At 43.4% G+C, this 19,173-nt stretch overlaps 1 protein-coding gene across 2 annotated transcripts in view; it reads left to right on the top strand.

Annotated features, from left to right (window-relative positions):
• PANK1 (pantothenate kinase 1) overlaps positions 1-14,252 on the top strand; it is a 44,232-nt gene extending 29,980 nt beyond the window's left edge. For both annotated transcript variants that reach the window (XM_048506255.1, XM_048506256.1), the window contains exons 3-7: positions 1,251-1,504; positions 4,401-4,577; positions 5,945-6,068; positions 10,354-10,479; positions 12,709-14,252. In XM_048506255.1, the coding sequence (XP_048362212.1) occupies positions 1,251-1,504; positions 4,401-4,577; positions 5,945-6,068; positions 10,354-10,479; positions 12,709-12,768 (741 nt within the window). In that variant the 3' untranslated portion in view covers positions 12,769-14,252. The remainder of the gene's footprint in view (positions 1-1,250; positions 1,505-4,400; positions 4,578-5,944; positions 6,069-10,353; positions 10,480-12,708) is intronic.
• The last annotated feature ends 4,921 nt before the right edge of the window (positions 14,253-19,173 follow it).

The raw sequence follows: 19,173 nt of genomic DNA, 5'->3' as shown, positions 1-19,173 counted from the left end.
AGATCAATACTGACCTACATGAGTTCTGGCTCACTGATCAGACCCAGTCACTAGCTGTGTATTATAGCTGTTTGGGCAAGCCCAGAAGTTTGTCAGCAAGCAACTAATTTGCGAAATTTGCTGCCAGATGGATATATTGATGGCCACTGGCACAGATGACTTGTGAAAGGGACTAGATAGGTTCATGGAGGACAACCTCCATATTCACTTGGTAAGCCTCTGAAAACCAGTGTTAGGAGGTAAAATCAGGGCTTAGCCCCGTGGTGGCGAACCTTTGGCACTCCAGATGTTATGGACTACAATTCCCATCAGCCCCTGCCAGCATGGCCAATTGGCTTAGCCACTGGCTTAGCCAATATGCAGTTGGTTCTCTAAGGCAACATGTTGGCCACTGTGTGAAATAGGATGCTGGAGTAGATGTACCACTGGTATGACCCAGCAGGGCATTACTTAAACTCTTATACCAAGTCTGTGGTTGGTGTATTATGAGAATCTGCATACGTAGGCATATTATGAGGATCAGCAGCTGTTTTTACATTTCGGCCTGATGAAAGGATTGGATGTAACTCCTATAAAAGGAGTAATTAGTTCAGTGATCCATCTTGTCCTCTCATTCTTTTTGGATTGACACAACTTGTCCCTAGGTAGTATTTCAGTCCAAGCCTGTTCATAAAATTTTAATTCAGCTATGAAGTGCTGCCTCCAGTTATAGGATAATAATTGATAAACGGTGAATTAATAGAAATTCTCTGGCTTTGTGGCTTCACTTTAAGCCTAGAGAGAGTAATTCATTTTAAGGAGTCTGAAGTGGTTTCCCGCAGTATATGCAATGTTTTGCTTCCCATTATTGCTTTTGCTCCACGCAAATTTTGTGTAGGGTTTTGAAAACCCTGTTTGTGAGATGCAGAAGCAGTCTGAATACAAGCACCTGGAGCCGTGGATTCCCTCTTGTATACAAACTACTCTCTGGCCTAAACAAATAGCAGTAAGATCCCTTCAGTGATTAGAAAAGCCCATACCTCTGGTGCATAGCATGTGGCAATTCTGTGACTGTGCTTGTTGTCAACCAAATAGGAAGCACGTGTGTCTTGAAACTTTCCAGACAAATGATACTGTTTAAAGAATTACTTCAGCAATGACCCTTTGTGCTACTCAAACAGTACAAAGTACCTGAGCAAAACCTTTCAACCTTTTTTTTTGTTAATTCTGTGCTGTATCAAAGGGTGTTCACTTATTAACTTCTCTTGCAGATTGCTGACCTGCAGCTTCATAAGCTAGATGAGTTGGACTGCTTGATCCAGGGCCTGCTTTATGTGGATTCTGTGGGATTCAACGGCCAGCCAGAGTGCTATTATTTTGAAAATGCTGCGGATCCTGAACGGTGTCAGAAAAAGCCTTACTGCCTTGATAATCCGTATCCTATGTTGCTGGTTAACATAGGTTCTGGTGTCAGCATCTTAGCGGTGTATTCCAAGGATAACTACAAGAGAGTTACGGGGACCAGGTGAACACTTTGTCTGAGGAGATCAGCTTTCTTCTGAAATGGAATGTCAATTTATCTAGATGAGAGGTTTCATCTTTGTCACATCAGGTCTCTCTAAGTAATGTGAAAGCTATTTAAATGGGAGGGCTTTTCCTTGTTTTTCCCACTCTATGTATGTGAGGCTATAAAATGAGGCCCTGACGTAGGGAATCAAAGGCGTGTCTCGAACTTTAGGCTGGAGGAACTTCTTCCAACCTAAAGAGCTGCCTCTTCAGTGGTTCTTCCACTGGAATGAAGGAAGCTCCTTGGGTAGGAATTCATGGTTGTACCTGGATTTCATCCAATGTTTACTTTCAGCAGTATTGACGTTGTGGATGGGGCCTAGAGGACAGAGTAGCTATGAGGGAGCAGAGCCCTTTGGGGATGGGGCGGTATAAAAGTCTAAACAATAAATAAATAAAATAAATAAATAAAATAGAAGCCAGTCCTACTTCATGTCCCAACATTTCAGTCAACCCTGCTAGGTCAAATTTTTTAAGCCCTGCAAATACAACATCAAGGCGTATGCTTAACAATATCAGTAGCTCCCTTTGCTTTGCCTTCATTTTCAAGCTCTGAAATAGGCCTTAAAACATACTCATCAAAGCTTTACAAGCATGTCCATGCTAGTGGGAAAGCAGCCACACAACCTGGAACTGTTCCATGGATTTTTGTTTAAAGCAGCCTGACGTAAGGGCTTGTCAAATGGTTTTAAAAGACACATATAAATATAGGCATGTGAAACAGAAAGAGCAAACCAAATTTTCTGCAGGTTCTGTTGGCCTTGGAAGTCACACATTTCCTCCTTGAATTGTGTGATTTCGGCATCTTCGGACATTCCTCTTCTTCAAAGAATCAAATAAGAAGTGTAAAAAAGGTGCTTCTGAGCATGTACAGAGTATTCCCTCTTGCCACTGAGCAGCCACAACCTTTGTCATCACACTCATCAAATTAAGGGACAGGGTTATCTCCAGTTAATTTTCACACTTGCTGGAGTCTGGAAGCAAAGAAAAAGAAGAAAACATTTGGAGAAACGTTGAATGTTTATAGAGGATGGTAGCATTTGGGGTTACCCTCACTGTTGCCACAGCTCGCTCTACACCTTCATTTTCTGCAAGTTGATTTGCCAGCTGATTATTTGTTATATTTTGGGTTTTTTGGATCTTCCAGTTTTTGCTTGCCTAGGCTTGCTTGCCCTTTAGCAAATAAGCTGTTGAATAATGTTTTGTTTTTGTTTTTTTGCTGTGGGCTATGGGAAATTGGACAGCAAAACAGACAAGAGGATTTAATCCATTATTGTATGTACATATGTTAAGAGAATTAAGAAGGATCAGATAGACCAAATCCACAGATATTGAATATTCATAGAGGAATTTCCCTGAGGCCAGTATTAGTGTAAAATTAATTTAATTAAAGAATCAGTTTATAGTTACTGTACCTTTTTTGTAGTAACAAGCATGTTGTTTTTCTTAACCTTACAGATATAGGGTTAGGCAGTAATATGGAAAACAGTGACTACAGTCTGAACATGCAAAATACTCAAGCATCAAACAAAAAGAAACTGTATTGCCATCTGTTACTTTCTGTTCTTAGTTTCAAGTTTTTCCTATTAGGGCATCTCGTGTTTTCTCCTTTTTCCTTTCCTCTCTCTTTTATCCCATCCTGATTTACAGGATGCCCAATTATTCATTGTTATCAGGTCGTCTCGTCAATATAATTAATTTTAACAGTAGAATTTCTAATCACAGCTGCTATTATTTACAATCATCAATTTTTACAAAATGTTTTGAGTTGCTTGCATTTTTAAAAAAATGTTCTCCTGATCAAAATTTATACAGCCAGGGGGTGCTATTTTGAGAAAGAAATTGGGAGGTCTTATGGAAGGGGATCTCACATTTAGACTGAATGGGTGTTGTGAGCTGTTTGTACTCTTAACCAGCTACATGACTTGGAGTCCTCTGGAACAGCTTTACAAGTCATGGTCTTACTAGGAGCCAGTTGGATGTATCTGTTTAGTTTATGGAAACAGATATTCACTCCTTCCATCTCTTTTAAAATGAGAACATAAGAACATAAGAAAGAGCCTGCTGGATCAGACCAGAGTCCATCTAGTCCAGCGACTCGCAGTGGCCCACCAGATACCTTTGGGAGCTCACATGCAGGATGTGAAAGCAATGGTCTTCTGCTGCTGCTGCTGCTCCCGAGCACCTGGTCTGCTAAGGCATTTGCAATCTCAGATCAAAGAGGATCAAGATTGGCAGCCATAGATCGACTTCTCATCCATAAATCTGTCCAAGCCCTTTTTAAAGCTATCCAGTTTTGTGGCCATCACCACCTCCTGTGGCATCATATTCCAGAAGCAGCACTGATGAACATGTATCTTAACAGGGGCTATAATCCCACAATATATATTCGCTGATAACTTCTAAAGCAACTGCACAGCCTTTTTATTAAATTTTGCAGGCACTACAGGTTTACATGTATTGCTCCTTCAAATGTTACAGTTTTCAGGGCAAGAAATGAGCAAAAATGGTTTGCCACTGCCTGTTTCTGCTTAGCAAGCCTAGACTTTTTTGGTGATCTCCCATTCAAGTACTAACCAGGACAGACCCTGCTTAACTTCCAAGATCTGATGAGTTTAGGTCAGCCTGGGCTATCCAGGACCTTGTGTGTATGAATTAGTCTGTAGTGATCATAGATGTTCTTTTCCAAGAGAATCACAAGCTAACCAAATTCATCTTGCCTCAGCTATCAAAATTCCCCTTTTCCATGCATAGTGGAGTTATGGTCTGTGGATAGAGAACAAATGCATAGAGAACAGATACTCAAATACTCAGGCACCAGAACTTTGACTAAAATGGTTGTTCTCCTTCTCCAGTCTTGGTGGTGGTACATTCCTGGGACTGTGTTGTTTGCTGACGGGCTGTGAGACCTTTGAAGAAGCTCTAGAAATGGCTGCCAAAGGAGACAGCACCAATGTTGATAAACTGGTGAAAGACATTTATGGAGGAGACTACGAACGGTTTGGCCTCCAAGGATCTGCTGTAGCATCAAGGTACATATCGTCGAAGGCTTTCACTGCTGGAATCACTAGGGTGTTGTGGGTTTTCCGGGTTGTATGGCTATGTTCCACTAGCATTTTCCCCTGACATTTTGCCTGCATCTGTGGCTGGCATCTTCAGAGGAAAAAATGCTACTGGAACACAGCCATACAACCCAGAAAACCCACAATACCCTGGGTCATGTGGAGATTATTCTGTGCCTGGTATTACCTGTGGCTAGGCTTTGTGCTGTGGCATTAATCTATTCCCACTGCTCACCCTGGATCCTCATGTCCATTTAGGGTTACTGACCTTCAAAAGGGAAGCCATGACATGCAGCAAAAGCAAGGGCACCCTGTGGTTTCTTCAAGTTTACCAAATGTCTTATGGCCTGAGATTACTATCTCAAATGCATGAACAAAACAGTTGAAAATAGTGGGGTATGTGCAAGAGAGGGAACCAGTTTGCTAGGAGATACCAGAACAGCGGTAGATACTCTGAAAGGAGAGATCAGCTGGATCAGTTAAACTACTTTAGATATGTTGTCATAATTGATCACCAATGTGAGGTATATCTTGGCCAGTCTAGATTTGTGAACTTGTCAAAAGGTTATCCCGGTGAGGAAAAATGCTAATCATGTTTTGTTGCCGTAACCATACCAGCCATCCAGAAGGAAGTAAAATCAGAGTTAGCTGGTTAAGCCAAGTCATGTTTGTGGAAATTGTGTTTAGGGAAACATTGTCAATCTTTTCTCCTCATCTTTCAAGCAGTGTAGCTGGGAAAATGTTTTATTTCTTTGTTTAGGACATTTGTATACCCCACCTTTCTCCTGACATGAATCAGGCACCAAACTGGGCCTTAATCCTTCCATAGCTTTGTATTAGATCTTTCTATACTGAGGCTCAGTTTACTTCAGTGAATTGACTGACTGGTATATTCTATCCCTCCGTTTTCAGGGAGTTTTGTTTTTATCTTTTAATCTTGTAGTAAAAAAAAAGATCTTCTTTCCCAATACTATTATAACATCTAGCACCATGGTGGCGAACCTTTGGCACTCCAGATGTTATGGACTACAATTCATATCAAAACAAAGTCTTTATCTCAGGGCTTCTGGTTGTTTGCTGACTGGTAAATATTCACAGTTCAGCGAAGATAAAGCTTTCAGTTTAAAATGTAAAGATATTTAAGAAAGCAATCCTAGCTCACCATGGGTAACAGGGCTTACTAGTTCTCTTACGTTCACATATTTATCTTTTAGCCTGAGTCAAGAACTGTTTTAATGACATATATCCCAGACAAACTGTTTAAAAACATGTGTTTAGAAAAACTGGCCGTTCTGAAAAATGCAAGAAAAATCACGTCCTCTCGTGTTCCCCCACAGCTTTGGTCACATGATGAGCAAAGAGAAGCGGGATTCCATCAGTAAAGAGGACCTGGCGAGAGCAACTTTGGTCACCATCACCAACAACATTGGCTCCATTGCTCGGATGTGTGCGCTGAATGAGGTACGGGTGTGTCTTTTAAGTAAGCTTTGAAAGCTCCTGTTGTTCTCCCGAAGTTCAAGCATCTCTGGTTTACGTGTTTGTTCCCAGTAGATGTACACGCTGTTCAGGACCTTTTGCAATAGCTCCCTTCCAGTCATACATTGCTTGGACCCTCAGGCTTTTCTCTGAATGATTGCAGATGATTTCAGAGTTTTTTCCACTTTCCCACCTTTCTTTCCCTGCTGCTTTCCCACTCTGAATTGCCCAATCAGTTGCTCTTGGGGACCAAACACCTTTATGAAAGATATTTGGCTGCCATCTTAACAACTAGGTTTTCCTTCTGCTTCTCTGTGAGTAGCATCTAGGAATAAGGCCAAAGGTAACACATGGTGTTTCAGTGCTGCACATTTCTCTGCCCTTTTTTATTGTGTTGGCTGCTGCTTGTGACTGCGGGGTCATGCTTCATAACAGGAGACCACGTCACATTACTTGTATTATTAGATATTGTGAGAGGAGGAGGAGGAGATACCTCGTTATTTCACTGGCAACTATGAATTGGCCATAAGGGCTAGTTCCAGCTTTATGAATTTGGCGGAAGGCCAGAATGAAAACCTAACAAGTGGGGGGTGGGGGGGTACATTTTGCACTGCTCTTTTTCTGTACCACAACGTAACTTGTTTCCACACTTTTGTGACAAGACTGCTTTTGAATGCCTGTCAACTAATTTCTTGGCATAGGTTGAAATGTTCTTTAAGTTCTAGTCATCCTTCTCTTTGCTTTCAGCTTCTTTACAGTGTTGCCTTGTGGCATGGAGTTCAAGCAGCATTGTACAGGGCTATCAAAGCAGAGAGAGCTAACCACTGCAAGCAGCAAGCAGCTTTAGTTTTAACCCAAGGAGATCCGCTTGTGCCGAGGTATCTGTAAGATGCCCTCAAGTCACAACCGACTTGTGGCAACCTCAGCAAGAGGTTTTCAAGGCAGTTGAAATGCAGAGGTGGTTTGCCATTGCCCTTCCTTGAAGAGTCTTCTTTTATTGTTTCCAAGTACTAACCCTGCTTAGCTTCCAAGATCAGATGAGGTCCAGCTAAACCATGCTGCCTTTCTCCATGTGCCGATAACATGATGATAGAAATGAGGATGATGTCTTCCTTGCTTAATGAGAAATACCCATTGTGACCTAGCAGAAATGGGCTGTGATGTGTTGTGGGATGTTGCTACCCCATCATGGAGGTTGTAAAGACTGCTGAGATAATTGTGTTTGAGATACAACAAGCATTTTGGAAAAGTGCTGCAAGAATCCTAGGCTACTGATTTTACTGGAAAATAGCAGTAAAGCCCACTGTAGGGTAAGAAATGTGGGCCTAGATAGGGCTGGGGGTAAGGGCAGGTAGGGGAGGACTTGCTGGGGGGTTGCGGGGGAGGCGACAGGGCTGGTGCCACTCTGGAGCACAAGCACCAAGATGCTGCTACCCCAGGGGTGGAGGGGAAACCCAGGAGGGCTCGCTGGGGAGGGGAAGGGGAGAGGACTTCTGCCACCCCGGAGCAGCAGCACCTAGGCACCGCTACTCCGGGGTGGGGCGGGGGGGTGACAGGGCTCATGCTGCCCCAGAGCACCGGCACCAAGGGTGCTCTGGGGCAGGAATGGAATGTCCAATGAACCCTCCACTTCCTTATTGGGACATTCCATCCCTTAGTGCTTTATTATTAATAAGATATGATTGGAAGGTAAAAGCACTGTATTGCCCAGACAAGTAGAATTCAGAGGTGTGAGCTTAAAATTAGTCCTTATTCTGGTATGTGAAGATCTCTGAACAAAAATAACTTGAAGGATTTTTTTTTTAAGAGTTGATGTTTTATGTAGTCACCAACCTCAGGGGTGATAATTGGGCTGCCAGCTTTGAGACGGAGACTGCATTATTGGAACAAAGCTCTTACTGCTATAAATAATGTGATCTTGAACACTTTTTGATCACATTCTTTCCAAAGTAGTTTAGTCCTGCTAAATACTGATCAGTGTTGGCCAAGAACTTCTGCCTACCACTACAAGGATGTCCGTTTCTTGGTATATACCAGTGATGGCGAACCTTTTTGAGACCAAGTGCCCAAACGGCAACCCAAAACCCACTTATTTATCGCAAAGTGCCAACACGGCAATTTAATCTGAATACTGAGGTTTTAGTTTAGAAAAAATGGTTGGCTCCAAGGCGTGCGTTACTCAAGAGTAAACTTGGTGGTAGTCGGTGGCTTGGCTTTGAAGCAACCATGCAACTCTTCGAATGGATGAATCACGACCGTAGGAGGGTTTACTCAGAAGCAAGCCCCGTTGCAAGAAACCGAGCTTACTCCCAGGTAAAGGATCGTGCTTTAGTTCTTTGCATGAAAATCAGTGGGGTTTAACAGTGCTTAACAGGGTTACCTACACTGCTTCCCCAAAACTAGGTCTTAGGTTTAATGCTAATAATCGAGCCCAGCGGCCCAGGCCAGCTTAGATGTGGGGGGGCAATTCCCCCCCCCCCCGATGAACTCTGTTTGTGCGTGCCCACAGAGAGGGCTCTGAGTGCCACCTCTGGCACCCGTGCCATACGTTCACCATCACTGGTATATACTATATAAAAGTATGCAGAATTACTCTGGAATGTTTGAGGTTTGGAGTATTTTCTGTACAGAGCTTGTTGGCTGACCTATAGACCCCTGCGAAAAGTACTAATTATGAACCTGTAAAATGGTTCTCTTTGCTGACCCAAATGTCATAACTCCAAAGTACGCACAAAGCACTCCTCCGGTGCATTTTCATTACGCATGGGAAGCTGCCGCTGCTGCTGTATCGAACAACATAATTTGTACTTGAGAGAAGCCTGTTATTGTAACCTTGGAGGTGCACATCAGAAACACACAGGGTTGAATTTGATGCAAGTATGTTTGAGGACAAATGTTTCTGTAAACATTCTTCCCCTTGATTGTCAGTGGGAAGGAAGAAACTTTTTTTCTGGTGACTTGATAGGACAGCTTCTGTAAATTAGAAGTCATGCAACCCAATCATGTACATTCCTGCACAGAAGCAACTCCATTTAGTTCAGAGGGTGTTGCAACCCCCCCCCCCCCACACCAGTGTTTATAAAATGTAGCTTTACATGTTACATGTGGCCAGTAAGATTTATTATTATAGACTTGCTACAAGGTTGTGGCAATCAGTGCTACTGGCCTAAAACTTATCTGGCTATCCTCGACTAGGGTGTTTTTTTTGGCCTTTGCTGTAACCTGGTGGAACTCTCTGTCAAATGAGACCAGGGCCCTGCGGGACTTAGTCCGGTTCCACAGGACCTATGAAATGAAGCTGTTCTGCCAGGCTTATGATTGAGGACAGCGATGGTACTTTTAGCTGGCTTCCCCTTCCGTATACCTTCCCCTTTCTTCTCTCTCTTCCTCTTCCCCCTTCTTCCTCCTCTTCTTTCCTGTTTTCTCTTCCCTTCCCTCCCTTCCCCCTCTTCCCATCTGTAACAACTTGTGGCACCCCATTCTTGGAATGGATCAGGAATCATACCAGCATCTGAAGAAGAGGAGGAGTTTGGATTTATAACCCCCCATTTATCTCCTGCAAGGAGTCTCCAAGCTGCTTACAAACTCTTTTTCCCTTCTTCTCCCCACAACAGACGCCTTGTGAAGTAGGTGGAGTGAGAGAGTTCTGAAGAACTGTGACTAGCCCAAGGTCACCCTGCAGGCTTCACGTGCAGAAGTGGGGAAACAAATCCGGTTCACTAGATAAGACCCGCCCCTCAGGTGGAGGAGTGGGGGGGGGGGGAGAAATAAAATCTGGTTCTCCAGATTAGAGTCCCCCTATTCTTAACCACTATACCACACTGGCTCTGAGACTTATGATGAGGGTACCATTATTGTTTATTAATAATTTAACGTTTTAATTATATATATATATATTATTTATGGTTTTAATTACAATAATTTTATACTGTTGGCTGTTCTAATTGGGAAAGGCACAATAAAAATATAATAAATAATTCTTGCTAAGTAAAAAAATGAATAGAATGACATTTCCATATAATATAGCACTGCAACAGTAGCCGAAAAGAACTTCATAATGCCTGAAAAAATGGCTTTCTGGGTTAAAGGTAAATGTTGCCTCTTCTATTGAAATAAGGTCACCTAGGGTTGGTTGCCCTTGCATTCGAAGCTTTCAGGCCATGGGGCAGAACAAGCACTGAATAAAATAAAATAGGGGAGTTTAATTTGAAAATAGCATCTCGTGAAATGTATATCTTTTTTGTTTGTTTGTTTCACTTAAATTTTGCAGAACATTGACAGGGTGGTGTTTGTTGGAAACTTCCTGAGAATAAACATGGTCTCCATGAAGGTACTAGCATACGCCATGGATTACTGGTCAAAGGGACAACTCAAAGCTCTCTTTTTGGAACATGAGGTAAAGGCTGTTTGAAGGAAGACGTCACACTTGTTAATCTTCTTGTTTGGCTTACTTGAATGTTGAGGTAGGGCACCTAAACCGCTCACCGTGTGGTTGACACTCCTACGTTAAATAGTTTCTGACCAGTGGTCATAATGTGTTCATTGTCCCAAGGCATCTGAGGCCTTTTTCTAACTCCTTTGAGGCAGAGTATTCTATGTATGGCTAAATAGGAAAGTTCCCTTAGAGTATGTTTCTATGAGCCCCATCCAAAGTGGGGGTGCAAAAGCACTTGAGGGAGTGGTGCTGCCTTGTGGAAGCATGTTTGCCCTCCCCGGGACACTTGCCCTGGTAAAGGAGGCAGATGCACCAGTGCACCACCCTTCAGCCGCGCTGTGGCGAAACCAAGACCAGGCCACAGTTGGGCTGCACTCGTGTCTCGAAAAGTCACCCCTGTGGGAGGGCATTCCTGGGGGCGGATCTGTCATTAGTTGGCTCCCTCCCAGGTTTTCAAACTGGGAATGCGGCATAAGCATAAGCATAAGCATTTTATTGTCATTGTGCACGCACAACGAAATTTACAGCAGCATTCCTCGATGCACACAATTTCAGACTCATACATCATACTCATACAATTTCATACAATACATCATACTCATACAATTTCCGACTCATACATCATCCTCACTTCCCCCTTCCTCCACACATCCCTACACAGCCCCAAACACATCAACACGAAGCCGCAGAGTTTAGCATAGCCACAGCTCTAGAGTAGAAGCTGTCTCTAAGCCTCTTTGTCCTAGATTTGATAGACCTGTATTGTCTACCAGATGGTAACAGTTCAAAAAGAGAGTGTGCTGGATGAGACTGGTCCCTCAGAATATTTTGGGCTTTTTTTAGGCTTCGGGAATTATAGAGTTCTTCCAAGGAGGAGAGAGGGCAGCCGATAATCCTTTGTGCAGTAGTGATCACCCTTTGGAGCGCCTTCCTATCTGCCACTGTGCAACTGGAGAACTATACACAGATGCAGTAGGTTAATACACTCTCTATAGCACAGCGGTAAAAGGACACCAGGAGTTTTCCATCCAGTTGTTGCTTCCTTAAAAGTCTCAGGTAGTACAGTCTTTGCTGGGCCTTCTTAACCACCGCGGCAGTCTGTATGCCCCAGGTTAAGTCCTTTTTAATCATAACGCCCAGAAATTTAAAACTAGCCACCCGCTCTACTTGATCTCCATTTATAGTCAAGGGCTGAATTCCTGAGCTATTCCTTCTATAGTCCACTATAAGCGCCCCAGCCTGTGGGGGTTTCTGGGGGGAGGGGGGTGGGTTGAAGCTTTTTTTGCTCCCTGAGCCTCTGGAAATCCTCCTTGGAAGTGGTGGGTTGGCACTGCATTGGCACCGTGTCCTGTTGCCTCTGGCTTTGGATGGGGCTGCCCAATTTCCTAGCCATTGTAGTCAACATTTGGAGATTTATATTGCCTTTCTCAGATGCAGGGAACCTTCTGTTTAGTAATCAGGAGATAGTTGCATATGAAAAACAGGCAAGCATACTTCCTATTCGCCTTGTAACAAATCACTCTTGGAGGGTCCAGATCTTTCCTCAGTTCATGCTTATTAACGACACCTGTGCAGTGCCATGAATGAATGTGAACAAAACGATGTTCTCGATTTTCTGTCTCCTTGTGAGTTTGTTTATTGAGCAAATGAAGCATTGAATCTTCTATTGGGCAGATCAGAGTCCATGAAAGGAATAAGTCTGTTTTATTCTCAAGCTTGTGTCCTCCTTCCTTCATGTGGTGAGCCAAGATTGAAGACCTCCTAGTTTGCAAAGTCTTTATCTAACCTCAGTTTGTTGTTGCATCTGATTTTGAGTGGGGCGGCAAATTTGGACTTTCTTTCTTGTACATAAAGTGGGATTCCAAGCCATGGGCTGGTCCTAGAGTAGAATTCCACCTTGTGGCAAGAAACTCCAAATTTTACTTTCACTCTAAGACTTCCTGAACCTTGGCTTAAGTAAAGAAGAGCACACAGCCTTAAGAATAAAGCAGATATCTTCATGATGTTACATATCCTAAGAACAGTTTCCTGGGAATAGACCCCATTCAGTTGGATTTGAGCAGAGTTGCTTAGGATTCCACCATGAGATCGTTGATGTTCTCCGATTCTGTATGGTTTGGGAAAGCTTCATGATTCTCCTTGCTTGTCAAATGCAGTATCTTCTGACTAACTTCTTCCCTTATGTTGCAGGGTTATTTTGGTGCTGTTGGGGCACTGCTAGAACTGCTGAAAATGACAGATGATCAATGATGGAAGACTCTCCCCTCCCGAAAAGCCTAAAAACCTGTGAAGCTGCTGCAAAAGTGATAGTTGCTAGGAGGACGGGAGACAAGCCATGGCGGAAGTTCTACCTGCTGGATTTGTAAATAATAATTTAAACTCCTTGTAGCTGATCTTTTAACTTTAGAATTGGAAGCTAACTTGAGAATTGATACTTGGAACCTTTGGGGGAAAAAAGAGGCATTTTTATCTGTATACAGTTTTTTTTAAGAGAAAAAAAATGTGCAATGTGGCCAAACTGGCAGATTATTATGGGTTGTGTTTAAAAACGTGGGTACTGTATGATGGGAAAAGGACCTGACATGAGACACTGGTTTTATTTTATGTTTTGTTCTTCTGGGGTTTACTGATCTAGTGCGGTAATTCTTCATTTAGTAATTGCTCTAGGAGATTTTTTAAAAAGATAAATCTTTTTCATGACGTTTCATGATTCACTGTTGGTTTCAAATGAAACTGCAAAACTGGCATTTAGTGTGAGCACTAAAGCGATTTAATCTTCGTTGCCTTCATTTCCATTAAAGGATCTCCCTATTTTCCCCTCCCTTGAAACAACTTTTTACTTTTCCTTTGGCTGCTCCAGTTTGCAATAGCACAAAGTGCCATGAAATGTGCCATCAGAGGTCTTGAAAACAGGGAGAAGACTTTGTGCTTTACGGACACACCTCCCCTTCCCCCTTTGGAACCTTGCACGTTGAGTTAACCATTCCTTGCAGTATCTGAAATCTTCACTCATAGTACTGTGAGCTGGAAATGGGTGAAAGGAGAAGGCCAGTTTTCAAAGTAGTAAACTAGGTCTGGACTGTTAGCCTTTCAGGCTGCAGGTGCAACGTTCACCTGATTGGCTGCTTCCCATACCAAAAACGAGAGAGCTGTTCTTCCAGACATGTGTTTCTATGTGTGGGAAATGCTTTTGTGTTTTATTAAATAAGGAGCTCCCACTTGCATTGTGAAACAGCGCATTACTGCCATCTCATCTGCAGTATGTGAGGAGGAAGCCTGTTCTATGACACTCTCTGCAGGTGAAACTAACAGAGCTGCAGGTGTTAATGCGATAATGTCAAGACAACATGATCAGTTTTCACGTTGGGAGTTCATGGCTGCTAATTTTAAAAACTGTCTTGGGATTCACAAGGGGGTGAATAATTAAATTTGTACACATCATGAATGATTAAAACTGGAACTAAGGACTGCAAACAGCACCTTTATTTTACCACATTGTCTTCTGCTTTGCAGACTGGTTTGGGAAGGCAGTACTACTGGACCGTGGCATACAGGGTCTATCAGTGTAGCAGTACAAATTTTAAGATATGGGAATTCCCTGTTGAATTGGTTTTCCTTTGTTCTGAACACAGTATTTTGTTTTCTTTCTCTTCAAAACTTTTTATTAAATTGGTACTAACCAAAGTGTTCACCTGACCTGGTTGAAATAAAAGCCTGTTACTGTTGTGATGGTTTTTAATGCATCTGCAGTCTTTATTTTCTACATCTGGGAGAGACCAATCTATAGCACTGCTTTTAATTTACATTTATAGGAACAGGGCAGAGGCGTTCCTCTCATTGGGCAAAGTGGCCAGTTGCCCAGGGTGCCCCCTTGTGGTGGGCGCCAAAAATGCAGGGTCGTTTGTGGGATTTTTTTATATTTTCAGTGTTTTTTCTGTTTTTGGCCTGCAGGGGACACAGTTTTTAGGTTAGCAGCACCAAAATTTCAGGGATCTTTCAGGAAACACTCCTGATGATATCACGCAGGTTTGGTTAGGTTTGGTTTAGGGAGTCTAAAGTTATGGACTCCCAAAGGGAGTGCCCCATCCCGCATTGTTTCCAGTGGGAGCTAATAGGAGATGGGGGCTACACCTTTGAGGGTCCATAACTTTGGACCCCTGAACCAAACTTCACCAAACCTGGATGGTACCATCAATAGGGGCTCATGAAGATACTCTGAAATTTTGGTGCTACTATCTTAATAATTGCACCCCTGACAGCAAGCACCCCCAAAATTTCCCCAAGTTCTCCTTTTAAATCCACCCCTTCCTGCCAATGCTTGTTTCCTTTCTTTCTTTTATTCTCTCAATGCCTAATAAAGGAGGCTATTATTATTATTATTATTATTATTATTATTATTATTATTATTATTATTATTATTATTATTATTATATCCACCCTCTTCGGCACGGATTTAAAGGGAGAATCTGAGGTCCCCAGTTAAAACATTGAAAGTGATTCTGTTTCAGGGTGGGGGAGAATCCACCCCAAAATAGCATTACTTTCAGTGTTTAAACTATGGACCCCAGATTCTCCCTTTAAGATGGATTTAAAAGGAGAATATGGGCTCCTTAGTTTAAACACCATTGAAAATGATGCTGTTTGGGGGTGGATTCCAGCATCACTTGTTTAAACTAGGAAGCCCAGATTCTCCTTTTAAATCCACCTTAAAGGGAGAATCTGGGGTTCCCAGTTTAAATAACATTGAAAGTGATGCTGTTTCCCCCAATTGGGGGGACTGGATACAACACCATAAAATGTTTTCATAGCAGCAATAAAACATTTTGAATTTTTTTTTAATATTTCTGCTGTGTGGCATGACCCATTGCTGTGTTCAGATTTGTGAGTTGGGGCATGTTCTATAATGTGATGGTGACTTTGAAATAACCTGGTGGAAAAATCATTGTTTGGTCACGGTGGAGGGTGGCTGCCCATGGTGAGGGCATCAAACTCAGGTTTTGCACAGGGCTCCAGTTTGCCTAGGTACGCCACTGGAATATGGAACTTTTAAAAAGAAGCATAGAAGACAATGTGTGTATGTAAAGTGCCATCAAGCCTCAGCTAACTTTCAGTGATCCAAGTGAGGGGTTTTTCGGGCAAGTGAGAAACAGAGGTGGTTTGCCATTTCCTTCCTCTGCAGAGCCTTCCTCGGTGGTTTCCCTTCCAACCACCGACCTTGCTTACCTTCCAAGATCCAATGAGATCAAGCTATACCATGCTATCGTTCCTCCCACAGAAGGCAGCAGAGAAGAACTGAGAGCAGCTGCAGACAGCACCAGCATGTTGGCTTTTGCTGGGTGCCGCCATTCTTTATCAAAATACTGGGGTAGAGACAATACACTGAGGAACAGAGGAACATCAGCTACATTGTGTCCTTCAGTTATCTTAAATGACAGAGAAGAAGCAAACACAAACTAGAAAACAAAAACCTTTCCACAAAGAAGGAAGGCTGAATGTGTTTCTGATTACCTGTTTATTGCAAAGGAAGTTGGTTTCTAGCCCCTTTTGTTTTTGAAAGCGTTTCCCAAAAGTTACAGTGGAGCTAAAGCCCTCGACATCAGAAGAGCAGATGACCAGAATAGCACATGTGTGTGCATCACCCACAGATTCCTGGGGCAAACATGTTAACTTCTCTTTAACAGGGTTAGCGAGACAAAATTTGGTCTTTGCTTTAGGACGTTCTTCTCCACTTAAATTTGTGTAACATTTTTATCCCACCTTTCTTTTAGATGTCAGACAGTATCCTACCATATGGTAGTTGTTCTTCCAACTGAAAAATTGGAGGGAGGCTGGAGAAAGGCTTAGAGGAGTGGTAGATTATAGGCTTCTATTTGTTGTTTTATTGTAGCCTCACAACAGCCCTGTGAGGTATTTATTATTTATTTGATTTCTAAACCGCCCTCTCCCTAGGAGCTCAGGGCGATGAACAACAATGATAAAAACAGCTTAAAATGTAATAAAATTGATTAGCAGCAATAAAACCTGGAACCATACAACGTCAGATGGCGTTCCACCCTCCCACCTTTCCTACCATTATGCCCACGGGAGGCCAGATGAAATGGCAGCAATGTATTTAACCAGGCTGGCCAAATGCCTGGCGGAACAGGTCCATCTTACAGGCCTGCAGGGCCCTGATCTCCCTTGGAAGCCTGTTCCACCAGGTAGGGGCCAGAGCTGGCTCTTGGAGAGGCCAGCCTGATAGCTTTAGGGCTAGGGACCAACAGGAAGTCCTCCTCCGATTAACGGAGGAGCCTAATGGGGCGATATGGGGAGAGGCGGTCTCGTAGGTATTCAGGTCCAAGGCCATGAATGGCTTTGAAGGCCAAACCAACACTTTAAACATGACCCGGAACTCGATTGGCAGCCAGTGCAGATGGTATAGGACCAGAGTAATCCGGTCCCTGCTAGATGCTCCTGTAAGAAGCCTGGCTGCTGCATTCTGTACAAGTTTCAATTTCCGGATCAAGGCTAAAGGCAAACACGCGTAGAGCAAGTTACAGTAGTCTAGCCTGGAGGTGACTGTTGCATGAATCACAGTGGCTAGATCAGGACGGGAGAGGTACGGGGCCAATTGCCGTGCTTGCCGCAGATGGAAAAAAGCTGACTGAGCCGTTCGGGTGACCCGGACCTCCATTGATAGTATTGGGTCCAGAATCACCCCCAGGCTCTTGGCGGATGAGGCCAACTGTAAAGCCTCACCATGCAGCGTAGGCAGGCCAAAGGACACTGGACACACTCACCGACCCAGCCACAGGACTTCTGTCTTTGTAGGATTTAATTTCAGCCAACTCGCGCTCAACCAACCAGCAATAGCGTCCAAACAACGCTGGAGAGCCCCAGGGGCCGAAGACAGGCTGCCCTCCATCGTGAATACGAGCTGCGTGTCATCCGCATATTGATGACATCGCAGTCCGAAACTCCGAACCAAACTTGCCAGGGGGTGCATGTAAATGTTAAAAAGCATTGGGGAGAGGATCACTCCCTACGGCACCCCACAGACTATGGGATGTCGTCTGGAGTTCTCTCCCCCCGACGCCACCTGCAGTCCCCGGTCTCGAAGAAATGAGGCCAGCCAACACAGGGCTGACCCCCTAACTCCAACACCAGCGAGGCGGTGGACCAAAATATCAAGATCTACAACATTGAACGCTGCGGTGAGGTCTAACAACACCAACAACGCCGAATCGCCTCTGTCCAAGTGAAGCCGTTCGTCCACGACAGCGACCAACACCGTCTCGGTCCCATGACCAGTGCGGAAGCCAGACTGGAAGGGATCCAATAGATTATGCTGAGAGAGTATAAGTGGCCCAAGAGTCACCTAGCCCCTTCTGCACATGCAGAATAATGCACTTTAAATCCACTTTCAATGCACTTTGCAGCTGGATTTTACTGTGCGGAATAGCAAAATCCACTTGCAAACAGTTGTGAACGTGGATTGAAAGTGCATTGTTCTGTAAGTGGGCCCTACTGAGCATTATAATGGAGTGTAAAGGGCTAGACTTGGAGAAATCCCTACCCTGCCTTGGAAACCTAATGGCTGGCTAGTCACACTTTCAGCCTAATAGAGTTGATATGAGGATAAAGTAAAGGACCGAATGATGTTTCAAGCTCAAAATAAATTTCAGCCTAGCATTTGCTTTCTCTCGGTCATGTTAGCTTTCTATGTACAGGAAATGTAATGTGGTCTGTGGTTGCCCCAGTGCCCTAATTCACATCAGCTTGTTTTGCTATAGCTTTGCATATCAATTTTATACCGCAACCTCTGTCTTGTCCTGCAGCCTCCATAGAAAAGCTAGCCATGATGTCACTCCGCAATCTTCCTTATGTGTGATGCTTTCACCAGCAGGTGGCAGTGTTAAATTGGAGTTTGAGCTTTCTGACCTGTTCCTTATTTTTTGTTTCTAAAAGCTGTCAAAACACTTCTTCAGAAACATAGGCTCATTCCGCACATGCAGAATAATGCACTTTCAAACTGCTTTTCAGTGCTCTTGAAGCTGTGCAAAATAGCAAAATCCACTTGCAAACAGTTGTGAAAGTGGTTTGAAAACGCATTATTTTGCGTGTGCAGAAGGGGCCATACACAATTTGACTCATTTTCTTTACAAAAATACTAAGTTCCAGAGGCAATCGTAACAAGTGTATATTGTTAGGGAAAGACCAGCATATGTTCTTCTGCTCTTTTGAGAGTGGAGGAGTACAATTCAATTGAATATTAGGCTTGCTTGTGATCCTGGGGTAAGCTCTAGGAGGCGTCTTTTTCATCAACATTGTGGAAGCTACAGCAGATATGGGTCTAGTCAGTACTTGGTGGCAGTTCTGACACTCCCACCACCCCAGTTGACCTTCAGGACCACGGGGAAGAAAGTCAAGATGTAATGTAATAAAATAAGTGATAATATGAACCTCCAGTCCATTAGCACGTATGCTAATAAATAGACACAATCAAGCTGTCAGTGGTCCTGCAGTGGGTAAGTTACACAAGGCCATTTACAAGAAATGGCTAAAAAGGGGGGCATGGTTTGACTTATGATTCATTGAGCTGAATACAGCCTGCTTGTCACAGACCTCTGCCCACCCATGTCAAAATAACACCTTTGCTGCTTGCTGGGGCTGATG

Source organism: Sphaerodactylus townsendi, linkage group LG08, assembly GCF_021028975.2.
Source record: "Sphaerodactylus townsendi isolate TG3544 linkage group LG08, MPM_Stown_v2.3, whole genome shotgun sequence".
NCBI classification, from domain to species: domain Eukaryota; kingdom Metazoa; phylum Chordata; class Lepidosauria; order Squamata; family Sphaerodactylidae; genus Sphaerodactylus; species Sphaerodactylus townsendi.
This window is presented reverse-complemented; position numbering and strand designations above follow the sequence as displayed.